The sequence below is a fragment of the Hyla sarda genome, chromosome 8 (assembly GCF_029499605.1).
Source record: "Hyla sarda isolate aHylSar1 chromosome 8, aHylSar1.hap1, whole genome shotgun sequence".
In the NCBI taxonomy this organism is placed as follows: domain Eukaryota; kingdom Metazoa; phylum Chordata; class Amphibia; order Anura; family Hylidae; genus Hyla; species Hyla sarda.
In genome coordinates, this window is record NC_079196.1 from 190,970,425 (window position 1) to 190,991,311 (window position 20,887).

General features: G+C 46.5%; 1 protein-coding gene across 4 annotated transcripts in view; it reads right to left on the minus strand.

Annotated features, from left to right (window-relative positions):
* PRKAR1B (protein kinase cAMP-dependent type I regulatory subunit beta) overlaps window positions 1–20,887 on the minus strand; it is a 286,647-nt gene that overhangs the window by 186,776 nt on the left and 78,984 nt on the right. For all 4 annotated transcript variants that reach the window (XM_056535925.1, XM_056535923.1, XM_056535921.1 and 1 more), the window contains one exon: window positions 17,263–17,354. In XM_056535925.1, the coding sequence (XP_056391900.1) occupies window positions 17,263–17,354 (92 nt within the window). The remainder of the gene's footprint in view (window positions 1–17,262; window positions 17,355–20,887) is intronic.

Here is a 20,887-nt window from a genome sequence, read left to right on the forward strand (position 1 = left end):
GGGAAAAAGGCTCAAAATTCTTCCTAAATGACTAAATACTGTTCTGTACTCACTTCAGAGTGTAATTACCTATAAAACTGTTACGCCTAGCGCTCCGGGTCCCCGCTCCTCCCCGGAGCGCGTACGGCGTCTCTCTCTCCGCAGCGCCCCGGTCGGTCCCGCTGACCGGGAGCGCTGCCCTGTCATGGCCGTTGGGGATGCGATTCGCACAGCGGGACGCGCCCGCTCGCGAATCGCATCCCAGGTCACTTACCCGTTCCCGTCTCCTGCTGTCATGTGCTGGCGCGCGCGGCTCCGCTCTCTAGGGCGCGCGCGCGCCAGCTCCCTGAGACTTAAAGGGCCAGTGCACCAATGATTGGTGCCTGGCCCAATTAGCTTAATTGGTTCCCACCTGTTCCCTGGCTATATCTAGTCTCCTCCCTTGCACTTCCTTGCCGGATCTTGTTGCCTTAGTGCCTAGTGAAAGCGTTCCCTAGTCTGTTCCTAGTCCGTGTTCCTGACCTCCTGCCGTTGCCCCTGACTACGATCCTTGCCGCCTGCCCCCGACCTTCTGCTACGTCCGACCTTGCTTCTGCCTACTCCATTGTACCGCGCCTATCTTCAGCATCTTCAGCAGCCAGAGAGGTAAGCCGTTGCTAGTGGATACGACCTGGTCACTACCGCCGCAGCAAGACCATCCCGCTTTGCGGCGGGCTCTGGTGAAAACCTGTAGTGGCTTAGAACCGGTCCACTAGCGCGGTCCTCGCCATCCCTCTCTGGCACAGGGGATCCACTACCTGCCAGCCGGCATCGTGACAGTAGATCCGGCCATGGATCCCGCTGAAGTTCCTCTGTCAGTGGTCGCTGACCTCACCACGGTGGCCGCCCAGCAAGCCCGACTGATCGCCCTTCTAACCCGTCAGCTGTCGGAAATGTCCACCATTTCGCACCAACTTCAGTCGCAACTTCTCCAGCAATCTTCTCCTCCGCCAGCTCCTGCACCTCCTCCGCAGCGAGTGGCCACTCCTAGCCTCTGCCTGTCCTTGCCGGACAAATTTGATGGGGACTCTAAGTATTGCCGTGGCTTTCTTTCGCAATGTTCCCAGCACTTGGAGATGATGTCGGACCAGTTTCCTACTGAAAGGTCTAAGGTGGCTTTCGTAGTCAGCCTTCTGTCTGGAAAAGCCCTGTCATGGGCCGCACCGCTCTGGGACCGCAATGACCCCGTCACTGCCTCTGTACACTCCTTCTTCTCGGAAATTCGAAGTGTCTTTGAGGAACCTGCCCGAGCTTCTTCAGCCGAGATTGCCCTGCTGAACCTGGCCCAGGGTGTTTCTTCCGTTGGCGAGTACGCCATTCAGTTCCGTGCTCTTGCTTACGAGTTGTCCTGGAATAGCGAGGTTCTCTGCGCGACCTTTAAAAAAGGCCTATCCAGCAACATTAAAGATGTTCTGGCCGCACGAGAGACTCCTGCTGACCTACATGAACTCATTCATCTTGCCACTCGCATTGACATGCGTTCTTCCGGATGGCGTCTGGAGCTTCGCCTGGATATGGACTTTGTTCGCACGAAGCGTTTTTTCTCCCCGGCTCCTCTCTCCTCTGGTCCTCTGCAATCTGTTCCTGTGCTTCCCGCCGCGGAGGCTATGCAAGTTGACCGGTCTCGCTTGACACCTCAAGAGAGGACACGATGCCGTATGGAGAACCTCTGCCTGTACTGTGCTAGTACCGAACACTTCCTAAGAGATTGTCCTATCCGTCCTCCCCGCCAGGAAAGACGTACGCTGACTCCGCACAAAGGTGAGACAGTCCTTGATGTCTACTCTGCTTCTCCACGTCTTACTGTGCCTGTGCGGATGTCTGCCTCTGCCTTCTCCTTCTCTACAGTGGCCTTCTTGGATTCCGGATCTGCAGGAAAATTTTTTTTGGCCTCTCTCATCAACAGGTTCTACGTTCCTGTGACCAGTCTCGCCAGACCCCTCTACATCTATTGTTGTTACAATAAAAGATTGGACTGTCTCGTTCGTTTCCACACAGAACCCCTCCTAATTTGCATCGGACCTCATCACGGAAAAATTGAATTTTTTTTCCTCAGGTTCTTTGGCCCCAAGAAGAGGGGGAGACCTAAGGGGGGGGGTACTGTTACGCCTAGCGCTCCGGGTCCCCGCTCCTCCCCGGAGCGCGTACGGCGTCTCTCTCTCCGCAGCGCCCCGGTCGGTCCCGCTGACCGGGAGCGCTGCCCTGTCATGGCCGTTGGGGATGCGATTCGCACAGCGGGACGCGCCCGCTCGCGAATCGCATCCCAGGTCACTTACCCGTTCCCGTCTCCTGCTGTCATGTGCTGGCGCGCGCGGCTCCGCTCTCTAGGGCGCGCGCGCGCCAGCTCCCTGAGACTTAAAGGGCCAGTGCACCAATGATTGGTGCCTGGCCCAATTAGCTTAATTGGTTCCCACCTGTTCCCTGGCTATATCTAGTCTCCTCCCTTGCACTTCCTTGCCGGATCTTGTTGCCTTAGTGCCTAGTGAAAGCGTTCCCTAGTCTGTTCCTAGTCCGTGTTCCTGACCTCCTGCCGTTGCCCCTGACTACGATCCTTGCCGCCTGCCCCCGACCTTCTGCTACGTCCGACCTTGCTTCTGCCTACTCCATTGTACCGCGCCTATCTTCAGCATCTTCAGCAGCCAGAGAGGTAAGCCGTTGCTAGTGGATACGACCTGGTCACTACCGCCGCAGCAAGACCATCCCGCTTTGCGGCGGGCTCTGGTGAAAACCTGTAGTGGCTTAGAACCGGTCCACTAGCGCGGTCCTCGCCATCCCTCTCTGGCACAGGGGATCCACTACCTGCCAGCCGGCATCGTGACAAAAACATGATAAAAAGCAATATTACAGTAGAATCTCCCAGTGTATTTTAATATCCCCTTATCCCCCTGCATCATTTCTTCCCCCCTTTTATACCCTGTGCCATCTTTTTTTTTTTATTGTTTATTTTAGAGAAAAAAAAGTTTCAAACAAGTACAGCATAAAGAAAAAAAGAAAAACAGTATACAAATGAATGTAAAGTAACAAAAACATATATCCAAAACCGCTGAGAGCAGTGTGTGTCAAAGTCTGCTGGGTTTTTTAAGAGAATTCTCACACATAATAAAGAAAACATACTTTACTATACTTTTTTTTGTTTTTGTTTGTGGTTTTCCTCTCTGAGGGAAGACTCCTGAGGAGAGGTCACAAATCGAATTCTATTCTTCAGAGTAGAATGACAAGAGAATCGATATTTTACATAAACAGACTTCAAAAAGAAGACACTGGATTAACATAAAATAAAGGGAATATATGTGAAAAAGGAAGAACAAAAGAAAAGCCAAAGAATAGACCCGCATGGTCCAGAATGTGGGTTGTCGACCCTGTGCCATCTTATTCCCCCTGTTCCTTGTGCCAAATCATCCCCTTACCCCCTCTGTACAAGTTTTGGGACTGCTCTCCATCGCTGGGGGATGCTATATTCAGGCCTGCTGCGTGACTTGTGTGCTGGGGCCTTCCCTTTTGCTGGGGGCTGCTTCTGTCTCCGTCCCCTATACTGGACACTGCTGCTCTAAATTATACTTGGACTCTGCTGTACCCTCTGAAGTCCTGGTGGTGCTCAGTCGGGGCCTGAAAGGCTGTATACCCCCCTATTTGCTGGACTGTGGCGATACTCCATCTCCCTGCTACTCCCCATGCTTTCTGGGACACATCCAGCTACGTTCACTGGGGCTCTTATATCTCCGTTTGTGGCTTCTAATAGGAGGAAAAAGGATAAAGACAGCGCTGGAACCTCTCAACAAGGGTTGCGGAGTAGGCTGGCTATGCAAAAGGAGGTGGCGGTGAAATTGGAGAGGTTTGCTTTGCCAGATTCCCCTAACTGTAGAGGTGCCCCTCTCACCATGGCTGACATTGGGACTATGACGCATTTCTGCAGGCCTATGTTGCGGATTCTCACATATCTTTGCCCTGTACTCCACCCGCACTTTCTGCCGCGGCAGCTGCCACTTCACCTCGGCCTCCTGCTGAACCCACTCTAGCCACTGTCTTTGCTGAGATACAGCGGTACAACATGACTCTCTCTCAATAGACTGCTCAGGTGGGAACTGTACAGTTTTATATTTCTCTTATCCGCCATGACCTGCAAAGAGTAATTGGTCATACCTCCGCTGTGGAGGGCAGAATAAGTGAGGTGGATGATTTTGTGGTTCCTTTGGTGCGGGATACTACCAGACATAGCCAGGACATTGCTTTGCTCAAAGCTAAAGCGGATGACCTCGAAAATAGATTACGCCGCAATAATGTGCATATTGTAGGGCTTCCAGAAAAGGATTTATGGAAACCTGGCTCAAGGATGTGTTTGGTTCTGACAATCTGACCCCTCTCTTTGCTGTTGAACGGGCCCATCCGGTTCCTACTAGACCGTTCCCCCCTGGGAGCCCACCCAGTCTATGCTGGTAAGGCTCCTCCACTATCCGGACAGGGACTTTGCCCTTCGGCTGTCTAGAGTGAGCGACCATGTTCTTTCCTGCTTCCCGGACTTCTTGGCAGAGATGAAGAAGAAATCTGCCTCATTTATTGATGTCAAAAAGCATCTGCGCTCCTTGGATGTCCAGTACTCTATGCTGTATCCTGCAAGACACCGTGTGGTAGCCATGGGGACCACTAATTTCTTAGAGGGTGTGGATGCTGCTGTCCACTGGCTGGATGAATCTCAGCTACGTCAGAGGGCTCGTAGGGGCTCCCCAGGTCCCTATCCAGACTGAACTGATATTCCTGCCTCTCATTCTCACTGCATTGTGGCTGGTGTTGTTGTAATGTGGCCCCTGTGATTCATATGGTTTGCTTCTTTTCATTTTCAAGTGATGGGGCAAGATTATTGTTATGAGTACAGTATTGCTGATAATTTCCTATTCTTCATTCTTGGGGGGGGGTCACGGGTAGGGTTCTCATGCTGTATTTTCTTGTGGGATACATTATTCATTGCTTAATTGCAGGAGTGTGCTCACGGTGTGCTTGATTTATGCTTAGCTGGTTACTTAGGTTTTTGCTGTATGCTTGCACTCTGGTCTATCCCTATGTTTCGCCTGTGTATGGTGGAGACTGGCTGATTCTGTTTGTATCGAAGGGTTTGGATGGCTGGTATGAGCATATTAGTGCCCCTTGGAGCCGCATGTCATGGCGATCTGTGTGGCTGAGTCTGTTTTTTGTTGTGGGGTGTTTGTTTGTTGTGTTTTACATCTCTTGCTCCCTCTTTCTCTGTTATGTGCATTTGGAAACTGTGATTGTGTTTGTTGACCTCCTCCTAGGATGTGTGGGCATTCATGCTTTATTATGGTGGGCTATTGGCCTCCTCTGAGAATGTGGTGGCCTTGTTGTTCTTTTATGGTTTTCCATCCATGATGGCGGTATTTAACTTTGTGGGGTGGAATGTTAGGGGGCTGGGAGATGTGTCTAAACGTTATACAGTTTTTAATTTGGTGAGACACTTCCACCCTGCTATACTGAGACCCAACTGACCGTAGACACTACTGCGGTCCTCCATAGAGCTTGGGTTGCACACTCTTTTCACTCTACTTTCTCCTCTCATGCTAGAGGTGTTAGTATACTGGCTCCCAAATCTATTCCGTTTCAGACTGTCTCTTCTAGTGTTGATCCGGATGGTCGATTTATTTGCCTTCTGTGTAAAGTGTCCCACCGAATGCTCATTATTGAACGTTTATATCTCCCCCCTCCGTATAGTGGTGTTGTGGTGCATCGCATTCTATCTATCATTTCTGGATTTCCTGTGGCGCCTCTGCTTATTTGTTGTGACTTCAATAAGGTTCTAGATGCTTCCTTAGACAGGTTTTGGGGACTACAGGCCCCCCCCCTCTAGGACCACTGGACTTGCTAAACTGTTAAGTGAGGTTAATTTGTTGGATCTGTGGCGCCATCGCAACCCCACCGTTGAACAATATTCCTGTTACTTGGCCACGCACGTGACTCTTTCCATAATTGATATGGCAGTTGGGGATGTTGCTATGGATGGCTTGGGTCGGGAAGTTGAATACTTGGCTAGAGGTCTTTCTGATCATTCCCCTATGCGATCATTCCCCTATGCGACTAAGCTTCATCTAGCTGGGGATGCCGGTGGGGTGTGCCCGATGTGGAGACTGAACCCATTTTGGCTACAATTGCTGACTACAGCTGACATTGTTTGTGTGGAACTTAGGAATTATATTGTCCTTAATGATGGTTCGGCTTTGGTCTCCATGGTTTGGGATTCCCTTAAGGCATTCCTCCGTGGCCTATTCATACGGGACATTAGTATACACAAATCTTTTACCAGGGAGAAGGGAGAAAAGTTGCGGCAAGCGGTTGTGGGAGCTGAGTGTGAGGATCTTTTGGCTCCTTCCCCTGTGGCGGAGGATATCTGGTTGCGGGCACAGAATGCTTATACTCTGTACTTGGAAAATTGCTGTAGAACATAAACGGTTCTTTACTAAGCATAGATATTTTGAATGTGGTGAAGGTACTGGTAAGCTGTTGGCCTCTATTGCTCGTACTCGACAAGGGGTGTCGTACATTGGCTGCTTGAGGGATGATCGGGGAAGGGGGGTTACTGAGGATCGTGCTAATATGGAAGTGATGCTAGATTACTATAGGGAGGCATACTCATCCAAGACTGTTTGTTCTGAGGTTGATCTGGCGGAATAAGTGGGTAGAGCGTCCCTGCCCTTCCTTTCTCCAGAGCAGAGGAACGAGCTGGACTCGCCCATCTCTCTGGAGGAACTGGAATTGGCCTTGAAGGACGCTGCTAATGAGAAATCTTCGGGCCAAGATGGCCTTCCGAGTGAGGTATAAGAAATTATCGGGGTACATTTGCCACAGCTGCTGCTGTTGGTCGAGACAGCGGTATTGGAGGGCTCACTGCCCTGCTCCATGATGGAGGCTATTGTAGTACTTCTTCCAAAGCCTGGTAAAGACCCATTGTGTGCAGGCTCTTACAGGCCGATCTCTCTATTGTGTGCTGATGTAAAGCTGCTGGCTCAGGTACTCGCTAACAGGTTGGCAAGGGTTGTCTTGTCTTTAGTTCATGGGGATCCGACTGGCTTTAAGCCTGGTAAATCTATGGTGGATAATATTCAAAGAGTATACTTGAACTTGCAGATGACTCAGGAGCTCGATCGATTTTTTCACTGGACGCTGCCAAGGCGTTTGACATGGCCCCTGTCGCCTCTGCTCTTCGCCCAAGCTATTGAACTGTTGGCATGTTGTTTGCGGTCCTCTGCGGACATGGTGGGTTATGGATCCATTAAGGAGAGGGTGGCGCTCTATGCGGATGACATGCTGTTGTTTCTAGGTGATACGGCCTGATCATTGGCTCCTGTCATGTCTCTCATAACGGCTTTTAGTTCTTTTTCTGGTCTATTAATTGGAACAAGTCTGTGCTTATGCCTCTTGATCCTTTGCTTGACATCCCTCAGTTTGTGGTTTCTAATATACAAGTGGTCACTAGTTTTAAATATTTAGACATTTATTTTACTCCCTCTCTGCATGATTTTGTTCCCCCTTACCTGACCCCTCTCTTGGGTAGGAGCTCTCTGAAGGTGGCAGTCTGGTGTAAGCTTCCGATTTCTGTAGTAGGCCGGACTAATTTAGCTAAAATAGTACTCATGCCTCAACTGTTATATTGTTTGCAAAACTTTCAGAGGATACAACGTCTTTTCAGGCAATTGGTCTGGGGAGGTGGGTCAGCCAGGATTAGACTTGAGATACTGCAAAGATGGAAATTTTCGGGAGGCCTCGCTCTTCCAAACCCTTGGCTATATTTTATTGCCTCGCAGCTGCTTCAAATTCGGGGGTGGGCAACTACTCAAACACTGTGTCCTACGGGTAGACTGTTCATGGCTAAGCATGGGGGTAGAGTGCCACTGCACATATTGGAGATTAGGGCCCCTCCTAGACCTCCTGACTCCTCTCCCACTACTCATCTCCTGTGCAAGCTTTGGGGTCGCAAACAAGGCATAACCCGGGCTTCTCTGTTATTTTTTTCTTTTGTGGACATTGGATTTTGGGAGAGGAGGGGACTTTGTGATCTGGACCAACTGTCAGTTCAGGGTGTGGTTCTGTCTTTTGGGGATCTTGAAGGAGGAGTTTGCTTAGCCGTATTTTTAATTTTAGTGATACAGCTACGCCATGTGTATGAGACGCAGTGTAGGTCACATCCACTGTTCATTCACTTCAGTAAGGTTCTAGACCCGGTGGTTACGAAGAGGGAGTCGGCCAGGATCATATTGTGGCTGTATAGGGAGTTGCTAAGTTTTTACCATGAGCGGTTCCCTTTGACGGTTCATAGTAAGTGGGAGAGAAATATTGGTGGCTTGACTGATGAGGAATGGTATACGGTGCTGGCGCTTACTCCGTTTCTGTCACTGTCGGAGTCTAATAGATTATCTCAGTTATTTTTCCTTCACAGGGTATATAAGACCCCGGTATTCCTACATAGAATTGCAGTTCGGTTTGACTCTGTATGTCCACGGTGTGGTAGGTTGGAGGCACATCTGGTACACATGTGGGATTGCCCTCTCTTAATTGCTTATTGGAGTGATGTACTGAATCTCGTTAGAAGCACAAACTAGTTCCACAGATATGATGTGCCCTGCGGCAGGACATACAGGTTTATATTAGGCATGGCTTCCAAATATGAAAATATGATATGCTGACGACGGGCGTTTATTGTCATTTTTGCTAGAGGTGGCAATAAGTAATGAATTGGGTAAGGCTATAGCAATGACCTTAACCCCTTGGGGACGGAGCCCATTATGACCCTAAGGACGGGAGCATTTTTTGCAAATCTGACCACTGTCACTTTAAGCATTAATAACTCTGGAATGCTTTTACTTATAAATTTGATTCCGAGATTGTTTTTTCGTGACATATTCTTCTTTATGTTAGTGGTAAATTTTCGGCGATACTTGCATCCTTTCTTGGTGAAAAATTTAAAAATTTCATGAAAAATTTGAAAATTTTGCATTTTTCTAACTTTGAAGCTCTCTGCTTATAAGGAATATGGATATTCCAAATAAATTATATATTGATTCACATATACAATATGTCTACTTTATGTTTGCATCATAAAATTGATGAGTTTTTACTTTTGGAAGACACCAGAGGGCTTCAAAGTTCAGCAACAATTTTCCAATTTTTCGCAAAATTTTCAAAATCGGAATCTGGTTAGAAATACCCCATAAATGACCCCATTATAAAAACTACACCCCTTAAAGTATTCAAAATGACATTCAGTCAGCGTTTTAACCCTTTAGGTGTTTCACAGGAATAGCAGCAAAGTGAAGGAGAAAATTCAAAATCTTCATTTTTTACACTGGCATGTTCTTGTAGACCCAGTTTTTGAATTTTTACAAGGGGTAAAAGGAAAAAAATCCTCTTAAAATTTGTAACCCAATTTCTCTCGAGTAAGAAAATACCTCATATGTGGATGTCAAGTGTTCGGCGGGTGCACTAGAGGGCTCAGAAGCGAAGGAGCAACAATGGGATTTAGGAGAGTGAGTTTTTCTGAAATGGTTTTTGGGGGGCATGTCCCATTTAGGAAGCCCCTATGGTGCCAGGACAGCAAAAAAAACCACATTGCACACTATTATGGAAACGACACCCCTCAAGGAACGTAACAAGGGGTACGGTGAGCCTTAACACCCCACAGGTGTTTGACAACTTTTTGTTAAAGTCGGATGTGTAAATGAAAAAAAAAAAAATTTCCACTAAAATGCTGGTTTTTCCCCAAATTTTACTTTTTTACAAAGGGTAATAGGAGAAAATGCCCCCCAAAATGTGTAACCCCATTTCTTCTGAGTATGGAAATATCCCATGTTTGGACGTCAAGTGCACTGCGAGCGAACTTCAATGCTCAGAAGAGAAGGAGCGCCATTGAGCTTTTAGAGAGATAATTTGTTTGGAATGGAAGTCGGGGGCCATGTGCATTTCCAAAGCCCCCCCGTGGTACCAGAACAGTGGACCCCCCCACATGTGACCCCATTTTGGAAACTACACCCCTCACGGAATGTAATAAGGGGTACAGTGAGCATTTACACCCCACTGGCGTTTGACAGATCTTTGGAACAGTGGGCTGTGCAAACAAAAAAATTAAATTTTTCATTTTCACGTACCACTGTTCCAAAAATCTGTCAGACCCCTGTGGGGCGTAAATGCTCACTGTACCCCTTATTACATTCCGTGAGGGGTGTAGTTTCCAAAATGGGGTCACATGTGGGTATTTATTTTTTTGCATTTATGTCAGAACCGCTGTAAAATCAGCCACCCCTGTGCAAATCACCAATTTAGGCCTCAAATGTACATGGTGCGCTCTCACTCCTGAGCCTTGTTGTGCGTCCACAGAGCATTTTACGCCCATATATGGGGTATGTCCGTACTCAGGAGAAATTGCGTTACAAATTTTGGGGGTCTTTTTTTCCTTTTACCTCTTGTGAAAATAAAAAGTAAAGAGCAACACCAGCATGTTAGTGTAAATTTTTTTTTTTTTTACACTAACAGGCTGGTGTAGACCCCAACTTTTCCTTTTCATAAGGGGTAAAAGGAGAAAAAGCCCCCCAAAATTTGTAGTGCAATTTCTCCCGAGTCCGGAAATACCCCATATGTGTCCCTAAACTGTTTCCTTGAAATACGACAGGGCTCCAAAGTGAGAGAGCACCATGCGCATTTGAGGACTAAATTAGGGATTGCATAGGGGTGGACATAGGGGTATTCTACGCCAGTGATTCCCAAACAGGGTGCCTCCAGCTGTTGCTAAACTCCCAGCATGCCTGGGCAGTCAGTGGCTGTCCGGAAATGCTGGGAGTTGTTGTTTTGCAACAGCTGGAGTCTCCGTTTTGGAAACACTGCTGTACAATACGTTTTTCATTTTTATTGGGGGGGACAGTGTAAGGGGGTGTTTATGTAGTGTTTTACTCTTTATTAGGTGTTAGTATAGTGTAGTGTTTTTAGGGTACATTCACACTGGCGGGTTACGGTGAGTTTCTCGCTAGGAATTTGCGCTGCGGCGAAACATTTGCCGCAGCTCATACTTGAAGCAGGAAACTTGCTGTAAACCCGCCCATGTGAATGTACCCTGTACGTTCACATGGGGGGGGGGGGGGCAAACCTCCAGCTGTTTCAAAACTACAACTCCCAGCATGCACGGTCTGTCAGTACATGCTGGGAGTTGTAGTTTTGCAACAGCTGAAGGTACACTGGTTGGAAAATACTGAGTTGGGTTCTGTTACCTAACTCAGTATTTTCCAACCAGTGTGCCTCCAGCTGTTGCAAAACTACAATTCCCAGCATGTCTGATCACAGAAGGGCATGCTGGGAGATGTAGTTATGCAACAGCTGGAGGTACGCAACTACAACTCCCAGCATGCCGAGACAGCTGTTTTCTGTGTGGGCATGCTGGAATTTGTAGTTTTGCAACATCTGGAGTGCTACAATTTAGAGACCACTGAACAGTGATCTCCAAACTGTGGACCTTCAGATGTTGCAAAACTACAACTCCCAGCATGCCCAGACAGCAAACAGCCTGTGTGGGCATGCTAGGAGTTGTAGTTTTGCAAGATCTAGAGGGCAGTATAGAGATCACTGTGCAGTGGTCTCTAAACTGCAGACCTCCAGCTGTTGCAAAACTACAAATTCCAGCATGCCCACACAGCAAACAGCTGTCTGGGCATGCTGGGAGTTGTAGTTTTGCAACATCTGGAGGGCTACAGTCTAGAGACCACTATAGTGGTCTTAGACTGTAGCCCTCTAGATGTTGCTAGGCAACTACTCACCGGCTTCCGTCGCATCCGGGAGCCGTCCTCTTCTGCCGCACGCCGCCGCAGATCTCCGTCGCCGCCGCCGATCCCCGTCGCTCCGCTGCCTCTGGAGGGGTAAGTGGACTTTGGCGCCGCTCCTCTTCGTTTTCCCCGTTCTGCCCCGCCTATTGTGGGAGGGCAGGACGGGGAAAACGAAAGTAAACCCCTCCGCCCCAGATCTGCTATTGGTGGTCAAGTCTAGACCACCAATAGCAGAGATAGGAGGGGTGGCAACTCTGCCACCTCACTCCTATCGCTTTAGGGGGATCGTGGGTGTCTTAGACACCCGCGATCCCCCTTCTATTCCGGGTCACCGGGTCACCATAGACCCGTAATGACTCGGAATCGGCGCAAATCGCAAGTGTGAATTCACTTGCGATTTGCGTCGATCGCCGACATGGGGGGTCTAATGACCCCCCTGGGAATTTGCACGGGGTGCCCGCGCGGCGGGGGCCGAAATTCCCACGGGCGTATGGATACGCCCTTCGTCCTTAAGTACCAGGACGCAAGGGCGTATGCATACGCCCTTCGTCCCCAACAGGTTAAAGGGGTACTCGGGTGGAAAACTTTTTTTTTTTTTTTAATGAACTGGTGCCAGAAATCTTAATCCTTTTAGTACTTTTTAGCAGCTGTATGCTACAGAGGAAATTCTTTACTTTTTGAATTTCTTTTTTGTCTTGTTCACAGTGCTCTCTGCTGACACCTCTGTCCATGTTAGGAACTGTCCAGAGCAGCATAGGTTTGCTATGGGGATTTTCTCCTGCTCTGGACAGTTCCTGATACGGGCATCAGGTGTCAGCAGGGAGCACTGTGGACAACACAACAAGAATTTCCTCCGTAGTATTCAGCTGCTAATAAATACTGAAAGGATTAAGATTTTTTAATAGAAGTAATTTACAAATCTGTTTTACTTTCTGGCACCAGTTCATTAAAAAAAAAAAAAAGTTTTTCACCGGAGTACCCCTTTAAGCATCTGAAAACTGACTCTGCTGATGGCTGCAGTATGTGAATGAGTGCAACGTATGCAATTATTATGCTACAAATATGGAGGTGGGCCCTGGCATGGCATCATAAAATATGATAAATAAACAGTAAAGCAGTAAAAAACAGTAAAGCAATTTAAATGACAAGAGCCTTTAAAGGGTTTTACACTTTAGGGAATGTACACACTGAGGAAATTCTGCAAATCTGCTAGTTTGTCAGGTAAAATAAAGTCCCATTGAGTTCAATGGGCTTTTATGCGCAGAATCCGCCAGAAGAATGAACATGTTCAATCTTCTGGCGGAATAGAATTCAACGTCGGAGATCTGCTTGCGAAAATTCCTCAGTGTGAACAGAGCGGTGGAAAGATTATTAAAGTCAATGGAGCTTTCATTCAAGACTGAATTAGAGCAGAACAAGCAAGTGGAATTACTTGAGTACGATGAACATACCCTTAGACAGTCTCTTGACTATAAACTGATAACAATGCTTCCCCCTGATGACCCCAAGGGATAATCTGTGATCTTTGTGGTAACCTGTAAGGCTATGTTTACATGGCATCATTTCCATAAATTCTATTGAAGTGAATTAATTTACTTAATTCACTTCAATGGAATTCCTGCAGCCGAAATTCTGGAGCAGCAATTCTGCTGTGTGAATGGGACAGTGGAATCCCAAGTGTATTGGCTATAATTTCACGCAGAATTTTCATTCAGAATGTCATGTAGAATTCCGCTAAGTAATTCTGCCTTGTGAACATAGCCTAGAACAGGAATTTCGCCTTTAAATTAACGACTTAAGGACCACGGGTTTTTCCGTTTTTGCACTTTCATTTTTTTTTTCGCTTTTAAAAATCATAACCCTTTAAATTTTGCACCTAAAAATCCATATGATGGCTTATTTTTTGCGCCACCAATTCTACTTTTCAGTGACATCAGTTATTTTACCCAAAAATCTATGGCGAAACGGAAAATAAAATCAATGTGCGACGAAATTGAAGAATACACGCCATTTTGTAAATTTTGGGGGCTTCCGTTTCTACGCAGTACATTTTTCCGTAAAAATGACACCTTATCTTTATTCTGTAGGTCCATGCAATTAAAATAATACCCTACTTATATAGGTTTGATTTTGTCGTACTTCTGTAAAAAATATGATGACTCATTTTTTGTGCCGTGATCTGACGTTTTTAGCGGTACCATTTTTGTATTGATTGGACTTTTTGATCACTTTTTATTCATTTTTTCATGATATTAAAAGGGACCAAAAATACGTTATTTTGGACTTTGGAATTTTTTTGCGCGTACGCCATTGACTGTGCAGTTTAATAAATTATATATTTTTATAGTTCAGACATTTACGCACGCGGCGATACCACATATGTTTATATTTATTTACATTTTTTTTATGGGAAAAGGGGAAGGGGGGTGATTTGAACTTTTATTAAGGAAAGGGTTAAATCACATTTATTAACTTTTTTTTTTACCCTTTTTTTTTTTGCAGTGTTATAGCTCCCATAGGGACCTATAGCACTGCACACACTGATTGCCAGCACTGTTCACTGCAAAGCCAGGCTTGGAGCAATCAATCGCCAAGGGAACACACCGGAGGCAGGTAAGAGGACCTCCGCTCATGTGCCCAGCTGATCGGGACAGTCCCGATCAGCCCCGCTGAGCAGCCCGGTAGCTTTCACTTTCGGTTTAGACGCAGCGTTCAACTTTGAATGCCGCGTCTAAAGGGTTAATAGCGTGCGGCACCGCTATCGCTGTCGCGCTATTAGCCCCGGGTCCCGGCATCAGATACATGCCGGGACCGACCCGATATGACGCGGGGTCACCGCGTGACCCCGCGTTATATCGCGGGAGCCGGCCAAGGACCTAAATATGCGTCCTTGGTCGTTAAGGGGTTAAAGCCCATCAACTTTTATGGGATTCCGCACTCCATAGAAACATAGAATGTGTCGGCAGATAAGAACCATTTGGCCCATCCAGTCTGCCCAATATTCTGAATACTATGAATAGTCCCTGGCCCTATTTTATATGAAGGATAGCCTTATGCTTATTCCATGCATGGTTAAACTCCTTCACTGTATTTGCAGCGACCACTTCTGCAGGAAGGCTATTCCATGCATCCACTACTCTCTCAGTAAAGTAATACTTCCTGATGTTACTTTAAAACCTTTGCCCCTCTAATTGATAACTATGCCCTCTTGTGGTAGTTTTTCTTCTTTTAAATATGCTCTCCTCCTTTACCATGTTGATTCCCTTTATGTATTTAAAAGTCTCTATAATATCCCCTCTGTCTCTTCTTTCTTCTATACATGTTAAGGTCCTTTAACCTTAAGTTTTATCCTGCAATCCATGTACTGGTTTAGTATCTTCTCTGAACTCTCTCTAGAGTATCTATATCCTTTTGGAGATACACGGTCTCCCATTCATACTTCTGAATTTCAGAAATTCAGAAGTGTGAATGGGAGTGCGGAATCCCATAGAAGTCTATGGGCTTTAATTTAAAGGTGGAATTCCACAAGCGGAAATTCTGCCGTGTGAATAGACCCTTAAGTGTCTGATATCCCTTCAGCGCCACCACAGGTAAACTGCTGCATTACACAGTGTCTATTTAAATCAAAAAGCAATCTGTCAGTGGTAATGCTGGATGGGACAGGTCCTCCAGAGCTAGAGACATTGGGGGGTATGTATCAATAATGGTATTGCAATGTGTGCTTTTATGTTTTGTTTTGTTTGCGTCAAATGGAGCGCAGTTGCGCCAAAATTATCAATTGTCGCACACAAGTTTGTAATTTTGGCACAAATGCAGCCCTACAAAAGGCACAGGCTCCTGTCCCAGAAGTCCAGGCAGAACTGGCACAGCCAGGGCCTTTTTTGCTGTTTTTAATTTGTCCATTAGGGGGGATATTAATCCAGACCAGGTTGCTTCTTTTATTGTTCAGGGTCCTTTTTCCACTTTTTGGTTTTTACTATTTAAATGTTCAACATTCTATTGTTGTAGTTATTTTCTCTTTCATTTTATTTTTGGTGTGGATCTGCACCTTAATGAAGGTATTTGCGCAAACATGTGCGCCAAATCGAAAAGTCGCAAATAACGAATTCCAAACCAATGTATGATTTTAACTGAAATCACGACTAACACCGTCAAATCAGTAATAATGTTCTAAACCATTTGGCGCAACTGTTTGCGGCAAAAAGTAACATATAAAGGAAATAGCGACAAAACACAGTAAAAAAAAAAAACTATGTAAAAGCCTACATACATACCCCTCATTCTTTGTAACCACTTTGGTCAAGAGATAAGGCTAATGAGCCAAGGGATTTGCAGTCTTTTACCCGGCAACCTGATAGGAAGTTCAGAAGTCTGGACCGTGAATGCTATACTCCAGGAAAACTAATAAAGTTATAATTATACAAGACCAAATACAGATGTACTACCCTAATACTGACTGCATCAAACACCATCATGTTCATCCCCCACTGTCCATCTTCTAGAACAATGAGGAATTCAGGACCCATGAAGAAGTGAACGTCTGACCGATACCATGTTCTTTATTACCAGCAAGTGATGAAATTTCACAGGCGAGGAAATGCTGCAGTTAAATTGTCACACAGCGGTCACATAGCTTTGAGGACTGACTCCACATCAGACCGCAAATATACCCCAGGAGCCAACAGTAAAAGTTTTATAGACTTTATGAGGAATCTCAGGATGGAGTGAAAAACAATAGTCCTCTTTACCAGACAGTCCATAACTGTTGGCTTCTAGTTGGTCAGTCTCGGTCATGCAGGTCACTGCTGAGTTCTCATTCAGTCATTAAAGGCAGCCTGTGAAAACCATCACTCTGGGGCTGTCGCCATCCTATACACATGAAAGGACATACAGTGGACACAGATGTACGAGCCGGGCCTCGGGTTAAAGACAGTTGAACTTCACTTCCTTAGCAATCCTTATGTTTGTGTCATCCTGTTGGTGTGTGGGTTCTGTACTGCACTGTCTCATGACTCCTACAGTCTGACCTTACATACTGTGACCCCCCCCCCCCCCCCTTGTAATATTTTGGGACATTTCCCCCTGTCAGTCGTGTTTACAACAACGGGCGGATATGCTTGTGAGTTGGAATTTCTTACAGTAACTTCTCGGGTGTGACATGACAGTGCGTGAGGTTTTCAGGAATTTGCCATACTCCTCATATATCAATCATTTCTTCTACTATTAATATAAAAAAATTCATCAGCAGAAAGGTGAAATGTATCATATCTATTTTTCCAGCAGTTATTCTTCAGCCAGACATAGCAAGAAATCCATCATCTTTACTATGTTCTTTGTGATTTTCCCATTTACACTGAGCTTCGTGTCCTCTAAGACGCACACAATAACTCTAGACCCCTCACCGCCAGCTTCTCTACAATGAACCCCGGTGACCTCGTACCTTCTCTCGTTGTCGTCAAGGTGGGCAAAGAGTACATTTTTGGAGATGGCTTTTGCCAGGGCAGTCATCGTCTTGTAGTCCTTTGGAATAACCTGAGGAAAAACATCAGAGAGAAATATTATTTTCATGTTCTTGGCATGGACGACCGAGTGAAGAATGCAAAAGGTATCCAAGCTGACAAAAGGGCAGAACCTCTCATTTCACACAAGACTAGAATGAAGATCTTAAAGATTAAATATAAAATTCTTTTTTCACCAGGATGCTACTAACTTCTCAGAAGAAAACCATTATTTTATTCCTTTTCCCTATACGTGTATGTTACCTGTCTGCCCAATATAATTAAAGGGGTATTCCGGCCAAAAAACTTTTATCTCCTATTCAAAGGATAGGGGATAAGATGTCTGATCCTGAGTCTGGCCCGCTGCTGAGACCCCCGCAATCTCCCTGCAGCTCCCGCATTCTATGCGGGGGACTGAGTCTCTAGTTTCGGAAATCTCTGGGTTTCCTGGACTGGGGGCGTGACGTCATGCCACGCCCCCTCCAATCATGTCTATGGGAGGGGGCGTGACTGCCGTCACACTCCCTCACATAGACATGAATGGAGGGGGCGTGGTGTTTTCTGGAGGTTTCCAAAACTAGAGATTCAGCACCCGCATAGAATGCGGGTGCTTCAGGGAGATCGTGAGGGGTCTCAGCAGCGGGCTCCCCGCGATCAGACATCTTATCCCCTATCCTTTGGATAGGGGATAAAATATTTTTGCCCGAAATACCCCTTTAAACTGGATATCACTGTATCTTTCTGGCATTTGTCCTCAAGGAAAATGAACTAATTCTTCTTGCTTCAGTCATAGAGCGTTACATACAAACCCCTTAATTGCCAAAGTATAGCCTACTAGGTACTTCATGTGCTGCTATACGATGCTCTATATGGCACCAAATAATGGGGCTGTTATTCCCTAGTGGGGATGATTAGATACGGCATCTGCTGGAGCCATTAATTTAGTAACCAACTGTATGAAAATGAAAGTACATGAAGGTAGAGTTCAGCGATATGGAAATCTATGGATACTGTATTGTGGCTCTCTACAAAATGAAGGTGTTTGATGTTCTTGAATCATCCTGTAAGGTTGTTAAAACTATTTTTTTGTCATTTTCTAGTTATATAGCATTGGCGAAGTAAGGAAACTACCAATATGGATGCCGGTCCAGTCTCCGTATTGGTACAACTAACTACTGTATTTATCAAGTCATACGGTCTCTTGCTATTATCTTTCTAGGAATATTTGCTGGCTATAAAATTAGATTTAAAGAGGTATTCTAGAGACAACTCAAAGACAAATTGAATAAATTAAAGGGGTTCTCCAGCATTTTAAAGTGATGGCCTCTTCACAGCAAACTCTGACTGGCAGCCAGCGAACACTTGGCTTCTCCACTGAACAGCTTTATAACTCTAACATATACACAAGGGAATGGCAAGAAGCGCAAAGCTCCATTCATTGTGTAGTGTTGGGGCTGGGTTACTGCAACCCTACTCCCATTGGAGAGAATGGGAGCTGCACTGTAGTTACCCAGAACCACCACTACCCAATGAACAGAGCCACTGATTGGTAAGGTTACCAGGTGTACCTTACTGATCAAACCCCTGAGAGCCTATCTTGTGGAGAGGCCAGCAATGTAAAATACCCAGAAAATACCTTTAACAGAAAAAATACAACTCAATAAAACTATATGGACTTTAGGTGGAGCCCATCTTCTATTATATCCCATATACAGTGGGTGAAATAAGGATTGAACACGTCACAATTTTTCCCACTAAGTCTCGCTCGACATCACTATTTGAGTGTCCGCTGCACGGATACGATTTTGGAAGCTCAAATCGGCTAAAATCGTATCTGTGCATGGACAAGTACGGACCCATTAACTTTTATGGGGCTGCGGACCTGATCGTAGTCAACCAGTGACTGGGTCATTTTCTCCGCATGTCAGATTTTTGACACGGACTGAAAATTGTGGCAGACAAAGGATTAGAAAAGAATAATCAGAAGAGTTGTCCAAGAGCCAAGGACATTTATTAGTGGGAAAAATTGTGATGTGTTCAATACTTACCATACCCACTGTATATACTTCTATATATGTGTACAAATTTTACTGGTTGCCCTTGGAAACAGACATTGGTTTATCTTCTCCCTGCTGTCAGATATGTAAAACAGGGCCCTTCTAAAAGAACAGTATAAGGTAGGGCTGGGCGGTATACCGGTTCATACCAAATACCGAAATTTGTGTGCTGCACGATATGAATTTGAACCCATACCGCAATACCGATTTGGCCCCTCCCCCTCGGAAATGAATGAATCAGCCCAGCGCTGCGCTGTCCCCACATCGGGGAACGAATCCTATGTGACCTGGAAGCGCTGTTCTGCCCCCCCCCCCCCAACTAATTATTAGCCCAGCGCTGCGCTGTCCCCACATCGGGGAACGAATCCTATGTGACCTGGAAGCGCTGTTCTGCCCCCCCAACTAATTATTAGCCCAGCGCTGCGCTGTCCCCACATCGGGGAACGAATCCTATGTGACCTGGAAGCGCTGTTCTGCCCCCCCCCCCCCAACTAATTATTAGCCCAGCGCTGCGCTGTCCCCACATCGAGGAACGAATCCTATGTGACCTGGAAGCGCTGTTCTGCCCCCCCCCCCCCCCCCCTCAACTAATTATTAGCCCAGCGCTGCGCTGTCCCCACATCGGGGAACTGATTCTATGTGACCTGGAAGCGCTGTTCTGCCCCCCCCCCCCCCCCCGATTAATTATTAGCCCAGCACTGTCCCCATCAGGGTACTACTCACATGTCACCCACATGCGCTGCCCTCCTCGTCCTGTTTGTTGCGGCCACCGGCACTGACACTCTATACCAGTGGTGTCCAATCTGTGGACCTCCAGATGTTGCAAAACTACAACTCCCAGTCCACTGCTCTATACTGTGCTGTATCCCTATGCCCGGGCTGCAAAAAATAAACAAAATAAACTTTAACTCACCTCCCATTGGTCCGGTACCGGCCTAACTTGTTTCCTGGGGACGGGAATGTCGGACAGCCGTCAGTCTATCACCGGCCGCAGCGATGTTCCGCCTTCTTACAGGACAGTGGGCTCAGCCTATCACCGGCCGAGGCGGAACATCGCTGCGGCCGGTGATAGGCTGACATATCTCCGACGTTCCCGTCCCCAGCGTAAGGCCTACATAGGAACGTGCGTTAAAGTTTATTTTGTTTACCTTTTGCAGCCCGGGCATAGGGATACTGCACAGTATAGAGTGCCAGCGCCGGCGGCCGCAACAAACAGGACGAGGAGGGCAGCGCTTGCAGGTCATATGTGAGTATTTACCCCGATGGGGATGTGGGCTGATAATTAATATTGGGGGGGGGGGGGGGGAGGGTCTAGGAAATACCATTATATACCGTGGAAGCGCTTAAAATACCGTGATACACACATTTGGTCATACCGCCCAGCCCTAGTATAAGGGCCACTTGTTTCCAACTGCTACTTTGATAACCATGAGGTGTTAGCTATAGACCACCATTAAAGGGGTACTCCGCCCCTGGCATCTTATCCCCTATCCAAAGGATAGGGGATAAA